This window comes from Mchenga conophoros, linkage group LG12, assembly GCF_057382185.1.
Source record: "Mchenga conophoros isolate Kocher_MC1m ecotype Shallow Benthic linkage group LG12, M_conophoros_male_GT1.1, whole genome shotgun sequence".
In the NCBI taxonomy this organism is placed as follows: Eukaryota; Metazoa; Chordata; class Actinopteri; order Cichliformes; family Cichlidae; genus Mchenga; species Mchenga conophoros.
Genome location: NC_140537.1, coordinates 3286811 through 3306036, shown reverse-complemented (window position 1 = coordinate 3306036; position 19226 = coordinate 3286811). Strand labels below are relative to the sequence as shown.

At 43.4% G+C, this 19226-nt stretch overlaps 2 protein-coding genes across 3 annotated transcripts in view; one reads left to right on the top strand and one right to left on the bottom strand.

The window, feature by feature from the left end:
* Positions 1-97: 97 nt before the first annotated feature.
* On the bottom strand, positions 98-4430 carry pgam5 (PGAM family member 5, serine/threonine protein phosphatase, mitochondrial). Of its 2 annotated transcripts, none has more exons than XM_085293323.1 (6): positions 3639-4430; positions 3056-3228; positions 2750-2875; positions 2550-2638; positions 1447-1580; positions 98-559 (listed from the first exon to the last, which is right to left on the bottom strand). In XM_085293323.1, the coding sequence occupies exons 1-6, from the start codon at positions 3866-3868 to the stop codon at positions 409-411; spliced, it is 903 nt and encodes a 300-aa protein (XP_085149449.1). In that variant the 5' UTR covers positions 3869-4430; the 3' UTR covers positions 98-408. The 2 variants fall into 2 exon arrangements, with proteins under 2 accessions (XP_085149449.1, XP_085149450.1); XM_085293324.1 differs by having other exon boundaries at positions 1447-1577; positions 3639-4428.
* A 135-nt stretch (positions 4431-4565) lies between these two features.
* Positions 4566-19226, top strand: part of zdhhc8b (zDHHC palmitoyltransferase 8b) — a 61963-nt gene continuing 47302 nt past the window's right edge. The window contains exon 1 of the mRNA XM_085293322.1: positions 4566-5137. Coding sequence (XP_085149448.1) covers positions 5034-5137 — 104 coding nt within the window. The 5' untranslated portion in view covers positions 4566-5033. The remainder of the gene's footprint in view (positions 5138-19226) is intronic.

Sequence of the window (19226 nt, the reverse complement as noted above, 5' to 3'; positions counted from 1 at the left end):
TCAATTAATCAATAAAAAACCCTCACTCTTACTTTACTGTTAATGTATCCACTTATTTCATTGGCTGTGTTATCAGTAAAATAAGAAATGTGACAAGTTGTGCATTCATGATTTTATTCACTACAATGGCACCACAACATAATCCTGAAATGTTAAGCTAATAGCATGTTCAACAGCTTTACAAATATTTATTTTTTTGGTTTGAAAAAAATGAGTCACTTGTGTAAAAATTCTTCATTACATTCAGGAGGAGTTGCTATGCAGCTGTTAATCACTTCTGCTGGCATCCTATGGCACTGAAGTAACAACACCACCACAAAGTCTCTGATAACATCAGAGTTCAATTACAAAACAACACCATAATTTATTTGAAGACACTTAAGGAGAAACATTTCATGGGTCAGCCCATCAGGTCCGTGTTAGTTTGTCCGCGGGCATAAATCCTGCATCTCCAAGAGTCCTGAGGGCCACCCTACCGCTGGGGCGGATGGTAAGCCATGTGATGCTGCCATTATTCAAACCCATGCGTAACCAGCCCTCTGGAGGAAACTGAAGAGCCCTGAGGAATAAAGAATATGATAAGTGTTACCAATATCTACTTTTTTCTTTTCTTTTTAAAAAATTGGATCGTGCAATTCCTTAACTAATATCTTGATTTTTTTAAACTACTTTTTGTCAGTTATTCAGAGGATAAACTGAAGCTCAGTCAAACAGATCTAAGGGAATAGGAAAAGTGTTCTTCAGTCAGTGACTTTAGGACTGGGACAGAACATCAAAACATCAATACATCAATATACCACAAGGCCTCCTCTTGTAACGCATCAATACACTGGCGCCAAATCTCTTCCTGCTAACAGATTCCCCCACCTTAACAGAGGTCCACAGTTGTTGCAGTGGAGCTTATCAGATAAGTGAGGGTTAACTAAGCAAATGTTAACCAATTTCCAGTGAAGAAGAAAAGCTCAGGGGTAAAACGTCTTGCAGTGTATTGTGTAATCTCAGTATCATGTCAGCATGGGCAATATCTTATGCAGTGGTGGGGAATAATTATTGGATCCCTTGCTAAATTTGAAAGTCAGGCGCTTCCTTGTTGCTATGCCGGTATGTTTTGGAGCATCGTTACGCTGGAAGACTGATTCACAACCCATCTTCAATATTCTGACTGAGGGAAGAACACTATCATCCAAAATTTTATAGTACAAGGCCCTGACTATTTGCCCCACGATGCAGTGAAATCTTCCTGTACCCTTAGCAGAAAACCAGCACTAAAGCATGTTTCCTTATAAATTCATTTGCATGTCATTAAATGAAATAACTTTTTTAATGAGAGCACAATGACACAAGTGAAGCACAAATTAGAAATCCTATGTGAAATGGCTTGAATACATCGATTAGCGAAGCAAAGAGCAACAAGTCTGGCCTCAGCTGAGCAGCGACAGCACAAACCTGCAGACAAAATAACGGATGACATTGGCATGACACACGATGATCTCGTAGCTGTCCTCCTTCTGTTTGGGGTCAGCCCGGTGGATGTAGCGGCGGAAGGCTGCCTCAATGCGAGCTCCATCTTCGTGGTACTGCTGGAGGACAGTAGAAAGGTTGAAAGCCACCTTTGTCACATAAAAGGGTTCTGTATGAACCCCAAAGCAGAGTCAATGCATGTGTGCATTGTAGGAATACATGAAGAGTTTTATTCCAAAAAGAAGCCCACTATGTGGCAGATGTAACAAACGCTAGATCAGGGGTCTCGAACTCCAGTCCTCGAGGGCCGCTGTCCTGAAGCTTTTCATGTGTCCCTGTTGCAACACCCCTGATTACAATCTGTAGGTCATTAGCAAGACTCTATAGACCTTAGTTGCATGCTGTGGTGGTGATTCAGCCATTGGATTCATGTTACAGCAGCTCATGAGTGAATGAACACGGTGCAATAAAAGTACTTTTAGAAGTATATTTTTCCCAAACACTTACATTAACTTAAATTTACTTGAGTAGGGTTAGGGGTTGCCACTTCAGCATGCAGTCAAGTTCTATGCTCTTGCTAACTTTACTCAGGCGTGTTGCAACAGGAACACATGGAAAAGCTTCAGGACAGCAGCCCTCGAGGACTGGAGTTCGAGACCCCTGCGCTAGATCAATACATGAAACTGCTGCAGCAGCACTCCGGTCTCTAAAGAAATGCAATAGCTTATCTTTACTTTCACATTAAAAATCCATCTTTATAGGATTGTTCCTTTGTCAACAGTTACCAGCTTGTTTAAAGCATGTGAATATATACATAATGACACAAAACCAGACTGAACAGCTTCAAGACTCCTCATTTCCAATATTTTGGAAATTAACTCTTTTCATGATTCATTCCTATGCCAGTGCACTGATGTATTGGTTGACTTTCGCACCCGCAAGCCTCAACAAGCACTTGACAGGACAACTGCACAGACACGTGGGCAACAAAGTTACCTTAGGTATCAGCAAATCCGGGGGGGAAAAAAAAGAAAGAATATCAAACCTACAGCCACTCCAGAGATGGAATGGGCTGTAGGTTCTCTCACCACAGCGTCAGGCTTCCAGTGAGTGACAGGTGGAACCGGTTCAATAGGCGCACCTTCTCGCAGCAAGTCACATCTCACCAAGTCCACTCCTGGACCCACAGGGACACAAGACAACTTCAAGTTTAGAACTTTTAAATGTAACTTTTTAAGAATCTACCAAACTTGAGTTTGTGGTTGGCTGTGTTGCCTTTTCTAGTTACCTGGGAGGTATTTACTGATTATATTTGCTGTCTCCGTGGCCCTGGTCATGCTGGAGTGGATTAACACGTCATACTTCAATCCAAGTGCAGCCAACCTTTGGCCAGTCAGCTCGGCCTGTTCACGGCCTGCGGATGGAGAGACACTGATCATTCCAACAATGCTCTGTCAGAAACAAGGAAAATCTGGGGGTTGCGGGGTATGAGCAAAACAAACAGCCCCAGCACTCACCAAGGCTACCTCCCAGCATTACTTTGCATGCAGGCTGCCTATTACGTTTCCTGTGGATAAAAACAAGAACGACTAACCTAAAGGAGTGAGGATCTTCTCCTTGTCACTATTCCCGCTCAAGTTGTACTGGGAGTGTCTGATGAGGAGGATGTTGCGTGTAGCTTTCGGTTTGCTGTTGTTCTGCTCCGAGGTGGGGTCTTCGGTCGCATTCTCCTTCTTCTTCCCGTTGGTCAGAGCAGATGGATCTCTCCTGGTCAAAGTTCAAGCGTAGTGATTTTGAGATTAGAAGTGGCTTACTGTCTCACGTGGTTAAGGTGAGAGCTGGAAAAGTGGGTTAACGTAACTGACTTTAAATCTGCTTGGGAATAACACCCACGCCTGACCGACTTTTAAAGAGTTAAAAAACAACAACACTTTTTTGGCCATCGGCAATGCAAGAGGACTTTAACGGTGTCATAAGTCATTATGCTCATGTCTTTCATTCGGGAAACACCTCGACTGCCAAGTTATGGTGATGCCTGCTTCAGTCCGTTACATAGCAGCTTGGTCCCGTTTGGTATGACGTTCAATATAAAGGTAGAAAAGTGGATGAAATATAACGGTGGCAGCCACGTCAGAACAAACAGCGGGTCACGGCACAACACATGTACGTTAACTTACTTGTCCCAGTTGAAGTCCCAGGCGTGTCCGGTCGGGGTTGGCGTGTGGCTGGCAGGGGTAAACGCCGGCTGGGCAGCTTGAAGGACGGCGAATCTCGACCACCGACTGACCCTCTCTCCGCCCTGCTCTCCAAAAAACCCGCTGGAGTCGGCGGCTGCGGCAGCGAAAACCAAGACTGCGGAGCCTCCAGCGAAGCCGCAAATAAGTTTCAAAGTTTTCCTGAATGACATCCCGCGAGCCGCAGAACAAGGAAACTAATGCTAGCTAATTAGCTGTGCTTAACAGTCGCGCTATTAACAAAGTGCACCCCGCCTCTGCTGTTGTTAAACGGGTCTTTGGCTTCTAATTCCAACTTTACAGCAAGGAACAGAAAAAATATCCAATATGTTCTCTAAGCGCAACTACCTGCTGAGCTCCGGCTGTTGGACGGATACTAAAAATACAGTCGATACAAGCGAAAGCAGACTAATCAGTTTCCTCTAAACTTTACGGTGTCCCACATGAGCCAAAACAGTCAGCCTTCGCTCTCCCGCTTGAAATATGGGATTTTGTCGCGTGAGGGCGCACAGCTCCCTAACTTCGCAGTAAGGTCCACAGCTTGGGCATTTTGTGCTCCGTTGAATGAAGAGGCTCTGTGAACTCCATTCATTCTGCACCATTTCACTATAAAATCATCGTAGGAGCCGCACATAATTTCCTCCCTTACAAGAGCTCGCTCCTGCCTATCGTCAGTGCTGAGGGAAAAATAATAAGGATGCTGAATTTAAGAGTGGAAGCTGAGTCGTTGGACAAATCAGTTCTGACTGCTGGGTGTTGTGTGCGTGCTCGGAGCTAAGCGGAGCAGTATTTAAACATTTAAGAAATAGGCGTGTTACACATGACTGTTGCACATACGGGTGAGAGCCACCTGCACCGTGCAGCGTCCTCTCCCTAAACTTTAACACACGGGTTTGCATTAAATTAATGAAAGATACAGCAGATTGAGGTGAAGCGTGAGCGTTTTCGAGGAAAGCGGATTTTACTGCGTATCAGCAAAATCTCGTGGGTGAAAAAAAAATGATGAGAAAGAATTTGCGCAAATATGTTTCCTTGCAATTGGTTCTGATTAAGACGCTTGCCGGGTTTGCACCGAGGCTCCACCTTTTCGAGCGGTTCAGTGACCTCAGCAGTGGGCTGGATTGTAAGGGTGGGATTTCCAGGCTTTCACAGGCTCTGTGTATTACTGCCTCTGTCTCAGGATCTATGCAGCTTCAGCGATAGCGAGCACGGACTGCGTGTACCTTTCACGGCCATAGAGAGGCACATTCACACACCACACTGGAGCTCCCTTTTCTTCTTCTTCTCTACATGCGACTCCAATCGGAATAAATAATTAAGGAATGTGGAAATTACAGAATGCCCAACAGCGTTGGAAAGAGATTTAAACCCACCAAATACATCCCAGTGTCCACTGCTGCCACACTCCTGGTGGGATCGACCACTTTATTTTTCGTTTTCACGTAAGTTTGCACATTGCTTCCTCTTGATCTCATTCGTGTGTGCAGGGATTTTTTTTCTTTCCTTCTTTCTCTTTTTTTCCTTTTACAAACTGTGCGCTTCCCTCAGATTGACACGGACACAGGGTGGATAGGGGCTGGAAGTTTGCACGGGTGGATAGAGTCACATAGGTGGGATAAGTGGGTTTTATAAAGACAATCCCCTACTGCTGAGATGCAATGAAAAAAGCAGCTCTCTGTGCAACCTCGGACACGCCATTCAGCTGCAAAGCCTGCAAGGCAAACTTCCAATGAGCCTTGCAAGTTTAACAGGGCTAATGATCGTGGAGGAGACCGCGGTTTAGGCCGCAAACACTTCCCTTTAAAGAAAAGCCAGAGGCAGTTATTGACACATATTTTTTTTTTAATGGTTGCAGTGGATCAGCGGTAAAAACAGTGATAAGAGGTACAGAAAAGAAAGTGTAGTCATGCAGCAGTGGGGCTCGTTACATCTACCGTTAATGCGTCCTGCATCCACACTCACACAGGTTTTCCTTTAGGAGAAACTGGAGGTATGGGCTAAAAAAGAAGGCACAGTAAAATCAGTTTTCCAGAATTTTTCCATGGTTTCATGGAAGCTGACAGTGGTTCATCTGCTACATTATCACCTTGTCTGTCAATGATCACCCCACCCTGGAAAAGGAATGTCCCATACTCCCTACATCTGGAAGTCAAAACTGATGCTGTAAGAAGCTCCGATAAGAGCAGGGAGAGTGGTGTGTCTCTGAATCACCATCCCTCCCTCATTCATTCCCCCTCAAGTGGTAAGCCTCAGGCGAATGGATTATCAATGGAATCAGCATCAGCTCCATCTCACATCTGCAAAATACCCCGAGGGCGTGGGTTTGAAATTCATTTTGGGGACCTCTGACCTATAGAGGGATAGCTTGCCCAGCTTCCATCTTGGATGGTCTGCTAAAGAGTAAAAAACTGCTGAATGGGATTCCTCACCCTTCAGCAGAGGGAGGTTTTGCTGTATGCCACAGCTGCCAATAGGAGACACGCTGGCTGTAGAGATGATTCATTCAGCAGCATTAGAACTGATTTCAGTTTAGACATACAAATGTAGCCTTTTCACATTAAAACTGCACAGGATGCTTTTTCTTTTTTCTTTTTCGGTCTTCGCAGTGTGAATTACTTGTGTCCACCTGGACAGTACATGCTTCATCTGCACCCTGAGTGGTTTTTGCTCTCTCTCTCTCTCTCTCTCTCTCTCTTGCTGTCAGGTCATTGGCTGAGACTAAAGGAAACATATGGTGCTTGTGGGCTGTGTCATTAAAAATCCCAACTCTGCCTGGTGTACTGTCTGGGGCTTTGCATAAACAAATGGTCTGATTTACAAGTCCTGAAACAGAGTCAGTGTTTTGTGATTTCATATGAGAAATCAGAATGTCCCCCTCCAACAGATCTTTTAAGAGCATTATTAGTCCGTCTTTTGCTGGTGTTCATGTCACTCTATACTTTAAGGTTTACCCCTAGCAGATGGTTAAAGGGTGAGGATTAGGCTTTACTTTATGTTACCTTCATTTGCCAGGAAAAGGCCCTAAGAATTGACTCGTGTATAATGGAACCCCCCTGGGGAGCGGTACACGTCCAAACTAGGCCATGCCTCCTCATTCTCAGACACACACAGAGTCCATTATTTCATTATTTTGAATTCAGTCTAGCCTTGCGAAAAGACACGCTTCTAGTTTTTATCTAATGCATATTTACGGACTCCAAAGTGCAAACATCCATAAACTACAGCAGTCTGGAGTTAAAACTTAAGAACTACATCAGTCCCTGATGCACACATGTAGATGCAGCTAGCCAGGGACACAAATCTTTTTTTATTCCCGGGCCTCAGTGAGCTAAAGGTCTTACTGCTGCCAGCAAACCGCTTGGTGTCATATGGGCAACTGGAGTGTCCGTGGTGTGTTACTGTGTTTGGCTTACTGACGCCTGACAGTTTGTGTTTCCCACTGAGACTGAATTAGAACATGTTAGTACAGAATTATTTATACAGCCTCACACCATGACCACGACTCATCACAAAAAATACTGGCAATAAATTAGGATTTTTAGTCACGGTTTAGCCATCGCATCATCGTCATCATCGCAGCCTAATCTGTGGTGCTTAGTCCTGTTACTGTGTCTAAATGTGTCCCAGCTTTGTATGGCTGTACCTTTTCAGTATTTTTTCAGTCTAATCACTGACCTTGACCATATGCCATATGGATGTCCTGGAAATAAGACTGTTAGTTTCCAAGTCTAATAGTTAACATGTTAGAGCAGGCGTGGAGATGTGTTGAAAAACAGGCGTTGATCGTCTGGACGAGGCTTACGCTCTGCAGTGCTTGCCGTGTGGAGGTGATTTATGAGAGAGGTGGTCAGTAGTGATGGTTGGAGGCTGAACATCACCGGGATTGAGACCAGAGCTGCACACTAATCTTCAAATTCCACACATTTCCTCTTTTTCGCCGTTGTTTCAGTGAATCCAACTTCATTCTCTACCTGCTGAATGCTTGTGTTTCATTAAGAGGTGCTTGTGAAGATTTTTAAGGGTATTTTTGACATGGTGGCGAAGAGAGTGCAGATTAGTCTATAGAGGGTCTAGAAAGGGCTAGAAGGAGGAAAGGAAAAGCACACTACTGCAGCACGTTCATGGATAGAGCCTGGTCTGTGTGGCTTATCTTTGTGGAAGTCACAAATCCACAACAGTAGCAGGACAGATTTAAAGTTCTACAGTTTTTCTACAATCCAAGGGTTGGTGGGGCTGCTCCGACTTCCCCAGAGAGAAATCCAAGTTGAGGGGGCATTCCAACAAAAATTCCAACTGGGAACTCAAAGATCCTGACTTCTGAATTAATGTGGAACACATCATTAAGCCAGCCTCAAAGTTGAGATTAGTCTAACTAAGGACACGCCCACTCTACAGTGCTAATGGTTAGCTTGCATGTCATGATTCGAGTTTCTGAATTTACCTGACATATCATGGTCTCTTGCAGCTACAATGTAGTTAGTCTGTTCCTTCAATTTAAAAAATGTAAACTGGCACAGACATTATTTAAGGAGAAGATGTGGCACTCAAACAATCTTGAAGGATCTAGGAGAGAATTCAGAAATACTAAAGACCCACCATCCCAAAGATCCAATCAGCATTAATCACCCGTCATCTCGTGATATTATGAAACTGTGACCGTGCATTGTAAAACTAAAACTTGCGGGAAAAGTCTTGCACGCCTTATATTTGCCACAAATTTGTTTGCCTTTTAAAGCCATTTCTAAAAGCTATTTTCGCCTGCTTCCTCACCACAAGGGGGCGCCACAGTGGGTAGCTTTGCTTGATTGACGTGGCAGAGTTTTAACTTGAGGCCCTTTCTGACATGAACCCGCTTCACTATGGAGTCGTGCACGTTTAATGTCCCAGTGATCACTGAAGTGAAAATGACTGGTGTCCTCCCATTGATAGGCTGCGTGCTTCAACCCAACTAACTGGATCCAATCCAAGATCGCTGCTGAGTTTCGGGAAACTTTGGTTCTGTTTCATCAGGTGTTTCAGCTTTTCTGTGTAACACTGAATCACTGAAAGCACAACTGAATGTTTCCTCCACCTCATCCTGGGTGTGTTTTCTGTCTGCTCAGTTGCTGCTGTCTGTTTTTTCGAGGGGATCAGTAAAATAACTTGTAATCATTAATGTTTCACCGCTTTGTATTCGTGTTTGTTGGAGCTCATTTGCCTTCCTTGCGTGTGACCTTACTGGCTTCGAGGCGAAGTGGGTTTGACTGTAGTTAAATCAACTCTTGGTCTTGTCTTGTTTATGCTCGGTTGCCAGACTATCTTGGCCTGCTTTAAATATTGCTCATATGACGCTGGGACTGATTTGGGTTTAGTTTGTTTATTTAAATAGACGATCGAGGACACTTGGTCAAGTTCGAGCTGTCTCAAGGGCAGAGCATGTCTCAGAAGAAGGAAACTACCCGCTGGCCTAATGGCTCTTTCCATGTCTGCGCTTATGAACAAGCATCTATCAAATCTTAAAAACTAGAGAAGCTAAGCCTCCCTGATGTGTACTTCACAACATGGTTGCACATTTGAGCCCAGTGAGCTTTTACAAAAATGTTCCCTGATTCCCACAGGAGTAGCAGATTTCAACTTGTAAGTCAAGTTCATCAGGATCCATCTTCAGCTACTTTCTACTGAAAAAAACTTTCTTGATTTCTCCTGCCTGCAGCTTAGCCTGGTGCTCCGACCTCACAGGGAAGGGCTCACCTTCTTTACAAGTCCTACCCTAACCCCTGGGTCCTGCCCGTATTCGGTGAACTATTCTGTCCTCGCACGCTATCTCTGCTTTAGGTTTCAGTCCCTCAGCCCGGCTGGATAAGACGCAATCTTGTCCTCGTGTTACACAGAGGATGAAGTTTTGATAATCTTAACAACGCTAAAAGCAGCTGCAAGACGTGCAGACTCCCCGGGGCTTAAACATCCCCTCGGCCTATTCATAAAGTCCATGCGGTGCAGCCTCGTGGTTTGTAGAGAGCTGCTGTAAAAGCAGTAGCAGATCAGTTCAGTGTGGCTTTGTCTGATTAGATAACACTGTAATTTCCTCTGTAGGTCCTCATCTATCAGCACCTTGGAGTGAGGGCTTGGAGATTGACAGGTGCAGTGCAGGGCTGTGTCACATCCGCTCTCAGAAGGTAGTTAGGGTGACAGAAGGGGCCACATTTCACTTAAATTAATTTTTAAAGAGTAAAATAAAACTCACCTGAGACGTCTCTCCTCACATTACACTCTGATAGCTTGTAACAGTATGTCTTTAGTCCGTGTGGTAGCTTGTGATTAACTATCATTCTTATTGTGGTCTATGGTTTACCACATGGCATTTTTCCCAGCCGGGAATATTATTACAGATTGACCAGTTTCCTACTTCTGCAGCTCCCCACAGCCTCAAAGCGGCTGCAGCAGCTACTCCACATGGAAGTCAAAAGATAGTCCCTTTTTTCCTGAAACACCAGACTTAAGTCAGAGTGAAGGACTGTGTTGACTGGGAAGTATTTACACTTGCAAACAGCCGTGGCCCTGTGTGATGTCCCCACACCCTAAATGTCTTCATTTGATGGAAAAAAAAGAGAGAAAAGAATCAAAACTCCTTTGAAAGGCTGCGTCTTTGATGCCGTCATGGAGCTTCAGCCTGAGATCATTTCTATTTAAGTCCAACAGCTTTGTTATTTATTTATTTTCATCTGTATGTGGCAGAAACTAAACTGCAGTGGCTCATATTAGCTCATTACAGCCACACTGGTTTTGGTGAATGTGCTCTTTGTTTCAAGGGAGAATGTAAACGGTGTGCAACAGCACTTGTTGTAAAAAAATAAAAAAAATTAAGTGTTATTTAGGTCGGCGAGACTGTGCTGGTGTCCACAGAGTATCAATTACTTTCTTCGTCATTAGCATTTGTAATTTGCCCCACATAATTTTATTTTTAATGGTTCATGGTTATTGTGCCTACAAAAGTCAGTAGGAATGTAAGTGAGATCGAGCTTGGCGCGGTTGTTGCACCTGTCACGACTTTGATCTATTGCATAGGTTTTGTGCATCGTGTTGAGCGTAAATGCGAGCAGAGCTTGGATGGACCGCCGGTGCTTCTCTGCTCGACGCTCAGTTGCCACTCCATCACCTGAATCTGGACGCCATCTCTAAAATATTTTCAGCTGCTGACAATAACAGGACCATCAATGTGACTTTCAGATGTACATCTTGATCTGATAACGGTCAAAATGAGCAGGAATCTTAAGACCAGCTCAGCTGTGTTTGTCTCGAGCACAAAACTGCACAATTTTCACAGTGCAGGCTCTAAGCAAGGTTGAGAACCACACTTGATTTTCTATTTCATGTGACATTCCAGTTTGTTTGACAAAGGAAAACTATTTAAAACACGGTGGGCACTGGTTTTTATTGTCAGTGGAAACTATACTGCAGTTGTTTCAAAATGAAAGTGCACTGAATTCTCCTTTTTATCAAACTGGATTTTTAGTTTTTTCAGTTTGTTTGTATTTTTATCTGAATGTATGTGACCCTGAAGGTGCAGGTGGACAAGAAGAGAGCTGTAGCACTGCCCTGCAAAGTATTCATCTCACACGTTTCTTTTGTCGTGGAATGAATATGCTGATAGTTACTGAGGGAGTTCTGCCTTACAATTAGCAAACAGCTACAACCAAGATACCCTCCACACAAACATAAACCAGTGCTTTCCTCTGTGGCAGGGAAACATCATATATCTGCCATGTCTGTCAAGCCAAGCTATGTTCAGCTGTGTTGTCCCCTCAAAGTAATGTTAGTTGTTTCTCGTTAGGGACACTGTACCACGAGTCTTTGAGCAACTGACCACTCTGCGCGTCACACAAACGGATCAAGTTAAGCTTTAGAGTGAGGGTGGGCTTTTGTGATTTGGGCCAGCTTTGCAATAAGTTTTGTGTATTTATTTAAGCTTGTTAAACAGCATTAAAGAACTCAAAATACAGTTTAATTCAGCTCTTTAAAAGCTTTGTGTTGACTTTTTTTATTATTAGTTTGGTTTGCCATCAAAGTTTAAGCACCTTAATCTGTAGAGGGAGGTGTTTTTCATAAAATAACATGCTCCTAGATTTCCTAACACATGGTGAGCTCCAATCTTTGTTCTTTAAATCAGGCCAAACTCTGAACTCGTGGGCATTTATTTGATTTTCTCATGTAGTCTTTTATATAAAATGTTTGAATCACACAAATGTAACACGGCATGAAAACGAGTGAGGGAGCGCCTTTAAGTTTTCCAGATCAATATGGTTGGATGGAACTTTTTAGATTCTTCTTGCTTCCCACCGCAGCTCGTGACTTTTTTCTTCCTCCGTGTCTATTTAAAGTGCCTTTGGTTTCTCTGAAGCAGTAACTTTGTGGAGCCAAAAAGAGTAAATTGTGCCTTGTGATGCCGTAGTTGAGCTAAATGGATCCATGTGGACTCGGCGCACAGCAGTGTGTGGGCGAAAAGTGCGGGAAAGTGCACTGAGGTGCTCTCAGAGTTTGCTGTGTGCTTCTGTGCCCTCCCACCAGCTGAACAAGCCCAGGCCTCCTGGAAAGTCTCCTCTCGGGGAACATGTGGGATCAATTTAGACCTCCAGCCTCTCCCTCCTCGGGTTTCTCCACCCTGTTTTCCCCTCCTGTTGTTTTGTCAGGGAGAGAGACCTTGACTCTTAATAACTCACAGCAGAACTTTGCATCTTAACACGCTAGACACAACAGCTTTCTGAGAAAGTGTAGTGAGCTGAGGCACCTGGTGTGTAACGGTTCACGTCTAATACATCTGGGGAGCTCAGCCGATAGGCTCCATTATTATGCCGCTTTGCCACCTATAAAAATCTGTTGAAATAAGTTGCCACAGCCAAAAAGACCAGATATCATTTCTATGCATATCTGTGTAAAGACCACTTCACACATCTACTTAAAGCTAGTGCAGAAGTTTGATGTAATTTCTTATTGCTTATTTGAAACTATTCTAAAATAGGAGACAGGATGTGAATGTGGAAGGTGTTACTTTTATCTTTCATCTACAGATAATTATCTCAACTTTTCACTTTCAAAGCCCCACCATAAGCTTCTTGCGCTACAGTTATGCTGTGTAGTTCACTTTCACTGCTCTTGTCAGGGTTGTTTCCACACACAGCGGGGAGCTGTTAGTAAAACATTTTAATGCCCGCTGCTGTAAACCGCCTGCGTAGCACCGAGCAACCAACTAAGTCGAGCTTTTAGCACCCCTGGATCTGGTAATGAGAGAGAAAAAATGGTCCGGGAGCATGCTGGATGCTGGATTCGCACGTGCAAGGTTGACAGAAAAATAAATCCTAATGTTGTAGCAGCTTGTGAACAAGTATCCCATCATATCAGCTTAAAAGATGACAGTGTGTCGGTGTAGCGTGATTTTTGTGTTACAGCCAGCCAGTTTTACAACAAAAAAAATCAGAGGAAGATTATTATTTTTCCTCCTCATCCTCCTCGTCCTTGGATGTGCATACATGGAAGACAGAAGCAGGAAGAGCAGCAGCCAGACCACAGCACAGAACTATAGCTGGACATTGATATGACATTGAGGCAGCTAGACTTGAGTTGGGTTGCAAAGTGGTTTGCAGCAGTTCAGTTTAGATCAGCTGAGCAGCACTGGAGCTTGAATTTTCTGCCTTCCTGCCTGAACTAAGGTAATCCCAGATCTAATGCATAAACTTGCACTTGTACTCATTCACTCTTGTCTCTGACGCTGTCAGTCTTGAGCCATGATCACCTGTGCGAAGCTTGTGTACATTCCCTTTGTAGCTCGCCACAGAGGCAGCGTTGTCCTGCCATGTCTGTCACATGCTCTTATTTCACACCACTCTGGGCAGTTCATACACAGGTAGCATTCGATTCATATTTCATGTCCAAAATGCATTTGCAAGCATATAAAAGTGTCCTTGTTCAGAAAGACCTGTAAACAAAAAATTACAAGCCTGGCATAAAAAATGAATGTCATAGTTTTGTTTCTAACTTTTATAGCGTTATCCCGTCAAGACCTGATTTGTACATTCTCATATTTTATGATGTCCTTCTAGCATTCAAACAAACGGGCAAATACAGTCCTTCTTGTTTTTCATGCTATTACATATTACCACAGTTTAAACCTGGAGGATCGTTTTTACAGCTCAGAGACTGTGCAGTCGACTTGTGCTTTTTTTTATAGCTACTGTTATATAGTTTTATACTGTTATAGCTGCTGTTTCTGAAAACAATAAAGAAACCCGCTGATGCACTTCTATTTTTAGTGCACAACGTGACAGAAAATCAAAAAAGTGGAGGGAATTAATGCTCACGATCTCTCGAAAGGAAGTTGTTGACATATTTGTGACAGAGACGGTGCGCGCAACTGTCCAGTGTTGAACAGTGGGCCAGCTCAGAGCTGTGGATTTCCTCTGTTGGTTTGTTTTCTTTGGAACAATTCTGGAGAAAAGTCTGCATTTCTTTCTGTCGTGTACATGCACAGCTGATGCAGTCATGGCTCTTTCAACCGAAAAACAAGGACAGGAAGTTTGACTCAGCGTCTGTGCACAGAAAATATTTCACTTCTCACTCATCTTGTTTTGGGGGAAGTTCAGTGGTACAGACCAGAGAAACTTCAGTGTGTCATTCAATTGATATAATCTTTTTTTTTTTTACATTGCGACATCATAACAGTTGAGCTGGGCACATGATGTCATTATTGAGCAGTAAGCACTCCCCGTTCAGAACAGCAAAGTGGATCATCTGTTTTGTATCTGCAGGTTTTGGTGCTTGTGTCGGTGCTGTTCAGCTGTTCTGTGCATTTTTAAAACGTATTTTGAGGATATGCTCACTCTCTAAGCTCTGACTTTCTAGTGGTATATCTGCCACTGCTATCATTGTAAACAGCATTATAAATGTGCTGTGTTAGAAAGATTTTGAGAACAGCAGCGAGAAACGCTAACTCGGGATAGTGGGAGTTGCTAACTGAACTTGGAGGCCCACCGGAGCTTAATCCTGTCCCACCTTATCTTTCAGGGTGTAGGACGTTTTCTCTTTGTTTTGCCTCTTGTCTTGCAGGGCGTCAAAGTGATCCAACTTGAGAGCCTGATCTATTTGGTAAAACCATTAATGTCAACAGAGCAAGCCAAAGAAATTAATGCGCGACTTTGATGTCGGCGCTTGGAGGCATTTTACTTCAAATTAGGATCTTACTTGGAGTTTTAATCTGACCTGCGCGTGGCAGGGATCTAATTCCGTGACCTGGCTGCACTGCAGCCTCAAAGCGTGTGATTAGAGCTGACGTAAACAACAGACTTTGTTGCTCTCAAAGTATGTTGCGCCCAACCCTGTCCCCATTGCTACTACCACCGTGTGCATTCCTAGCAGTGTGAATAATTGCTAAAGTCCTGATTAAACGGCTGTAGAAGTATTAGCCGCTTGTCCAAATCCGGCTAATCCTTTAAATTAACACAATTAAATTAAATTGTTTAAAAAGCGTTCCCGTTGACAGGAAAGCCGTCCTTCCATCAAGGGCCAGGGCTGATTGCCATGTCTAGACTGACACGTGTGGTGTTCTCGGTTTAAATGTTTTTCTGCTTGCACTGCTTGAAACCCTTAAAGCTCGTCCTTGTTGATCAGAATGTATGTATTTAAAGTAATGCCTTCATTTCTGTGGTTCTTATCTAACCACAAAACATTCCCACCTTATTACTTACATTAGAATATTTTTTTATTAAAAATTTCAAATAGTTGGTGATTAAATATGAGAAAGTGCATCTACCTAAATATGTATGTATTAGTGCTGTCAGCGTTAATCTCGTTAAAATGACGTTAATGTCATAACCGCACTAACGTGGCAAATCTCCGTTAGCGAGTTAGCGCGGATCGCCCCGTGCGTGGGGCTGCACGGCGCTAACGCGTTAACGTCATTTTAACGAGATTAACGCTGACAGCACTAGTATGTATCTAAATATGTGCTGGTTTTTCATTTGTAATTTATGTTCTTGAATGCTTGTTTGCCTTTTCATACAATTAATCACATATCATGTTGGCTGAGACTCATAACTCTAGAAAATAACAGCTAAACATTGTGATGTATTTAAGCCCTCTGGCTAAAACTGATCTTTTTCTAATTCTACCAGATGGTTTTGGTCCTGAAAACAAACTAAACTAAAGAAGTGATTGTCCCAAAAAGAAGCATACCCCATGTGCTGTGGATAGAAGTTTAAGCTATGCCTCCTATGCATTAGCATTATGTTGGTCTGCTTCTGCAGCAATGATGGTAACCAGCATGACTGAGGAGGACACAGAGCGGACGGCCTGTGCAGGTCATATTGTGGGAAGTACCCCTCATGTCTCTTTGAAACTAAAAAGATGTCATTTATCAGCTCGTGCAGCTGGTTTTAAAGCATGACCTCACTTGAAAATTGAGCAAATTGTGCGCTCACACTCAGCTGCCCTATTGTGTGTGGCGAGTTCACTGATCCACTGAATTCGTCCCTTCTGTTTATCTCCTACTTTGCCTCTGCAGACATTTTTGCACTTTTATAACTGTGGCTACATTTCTCTGCTGACCCGAGCGTACGCTGACAACTTTATCAAGAAGGATCAAAAAACAAAACAAAACTGTTTAATTGATGTTAGTGTTAGTCTCCCAGAACACAGAGAGGATTCAAATCTACACAGAGAAACATGGAGCACAGGAGAGCTACTTTACTACAGTTCATGTTCCTGATCGCCTGCTTTAATCTGGCCGCACCCGCAAGATGATAGGAAGATTTTCTTCTATTGTTATGTATGAAAACATTTCTGTTTGAATCTGTCTTACAGCAACAGCTAGAGATGTTTTCTCTGAATGTGGCCCTGGGGGTAAATCCTTACCAGTGTGGGCTCCAGCTGTGTATTGTGCGAGTTACAGCATCTGTCAGTGTGGAGCCAATTTGACCAAAGTGAAGTATTCTCTCTGCTTCTCACCTTACGTGCAATTAAAATACTTCTGTAGCAGTTTCACCACAGAAGCTCAATAATTCAGCAGTAATGTGTCTCTCTGCATTATTCTCATGAGGACGCTGGCTTTTAGCATCACTGAATATCAGACAGGCATAATCTGTGAATATCAAGTAGTTTGTTTTATCGATCTTTGTACGAGGCCGTACTCAGCTCTGTACGCACTGCTCTCCTTAATTCAATTCACATTCTGATCCTGCATATCCTCGTCCACCGTGTGTTTTGTGACAATAACGTCCAGTGCAAATGTGCGTTCTTTTTGTATATTGACCTCTCAAACATTTTACCCACCTAAAGTCTTTGCCGTGATTCGAGCGAAGTCAGCTTCACAGTCCAGAGTGCTCCACAAACATCTTTCACAAGTTTCTTCACGTCTTTCACTCCCCCCCACGATGCCACGATTGAATGTCCACTTTGGTTTGTGGAGACGCCGCCTTTCTGAGGGGACGCATGTGTTTTTGTCATCTCTCTGTGGCAGGTTACAGTCCCTGCGATATGTGCTTGTGGGTTTAGCCCGCCTTGCCATATCTGTCTTGCTCCATGTTAATGAAATCATTCAGGGTTGCAGAGCTTCTCTGTGACAGGCCCTGGCGTTTTCTCGTCCCTATAAGCATATTCCTGCCTGCACTAATGTGCTGGGTGCTGCAAACTGAGAAGCTCCCCCTGAGAGTGTGTGCAGAATGTTATTAGTGAGTTTCAGTTCTTCCCTCGAGACGTCTGTCGCATTTTACTCTCCGAACAAAGTTTTCGTGGGCTTTTTTTTTTAAAAAGGAGAGCTTCTATTGCATATGTATTTCTTGAAATGCAGTGTTTCATTTTGGGTTTTTTTATTCCTCTCGTTTTATTATCCATATGTATTCACATTTCTTGCATGTTTCTCACTTCTGAGTCCTTCTTAAAGCAGCGCGTTTGGCTTGAGATGGCTACTACTGGCCCTGTTTTTGAGTCTGAGCACAGTAAACAGAGAGATGACCAACCAGGGAGCCATAAATGCCGTCCGCAATGTTGTGACAGATTGGATTGAAAGCCCAAATGAATAGCTACCCAAGAACGGAGGAGGAGGAGGAGGAGGAGTGGAAATCACAGTCACAAACTACACCTGTCTAAAAGAAACACCAACAGCATGAACAATTGTTTAGGTTAGTGCAGAAACAGCAGTAGTACAGCTGCCTTAACTCCCACACACACCTCCCTAAGTAAGCATGCAAACGTAGCTTAGATGTCAGGAAACACGTCGGTTCAGCTCGGATAGTGATGGGCGAAGAGTTGCCGTTCCGTCTGTAGCGGCTGGAAAAAAAGGTTTTCCTCTCAGCAGGTGGGGTGACAGGGAGCGTGACAACAGCTGCCCGGGAAGCCCGCCTTCATGTGACATGGGTTGAGGTGTGGTGACAGCTGGAATGAGAGGACACGGATATGCAGAACTGAACTAAAGAGGAAAAAAAACAAAAAAACAACAACCAGCTTCTGTGCATCAGCCTCCTGCTGACACTATAGAGTCCCACAAAGTGATATTTTTAGACCATTGCTAATACAAATCTGAGCACCTGTCTCATGGTTTTAGGAGCCCGTCATTATGCTAGACCTGTAGACTTTGACAAACAGGTCTGTCGCCATTGTCCGCAGTCTGTAAAATCTCACAACACCTTCTTCTGTTACCCCAACAAGCATAAAGGACTCCTATAGACTGCATGTGCAGTAGATGACCTAAAACAAAACAAAGCATTGTATGTACAACTGCAGAATCTGAACAAAAAAATTAAGTGTTTAAATATTAATATTTAAACACTCTTAAATGGAAAGATAATGCTAGCTGCATATTTGCACACATTTCAGCTGTTGTTTTCCAGAGCCTGCTCGTGTGACAATGATGGACTATGCAGTATAATATGAAAGTGTGCATACTGCTTGACATTACAGTTCACAGATATCAGCACCATATGTGGACATTTGTAGAGCCTGCAATGATATGGGACACATCCTAGACTGGCACAACCTCGTGCCTTGTGACAATGACAAAGACACGCATGGTAGTGCTGATTTTGGTATTGAGCTGATACCAAGTAAGGAAAGGGCAGGTACTGCTTACATGGGGGGGGGGGGGGGGGGGGGCGGTGTGTCATGGCTTATGAGATGAATCATCACACTGTGTCCACACTAATACTTAACACAACAAAACACACCTTTCAGTTTTTCGTGCATTTTTTTTTTTTATTCCCCAAAAATTATTTATTCAACACAATTTAGTGGATCGATGGTGGTCCCACGTACTAGATTTAAAACACGTGGGGATCGGGCTTTTCAGGCACTGGCACCTAGGCTGTGGAACTCTCTGCCGTTGTCTTTACGCTGTCTAGACTCTACTGACTCCTTTAAAAAGCAGCTGAAGACATTTTTATACAAACGGGCTTTTAACTAATTTAATTAATTTTAACTTGTATGTCTGATCTTACTGTAAAGCACTTTGTGATTTTTATCTGTGAAATGTGCTATATAAATAAATTTTACTTACTTACTTACTTAATACCA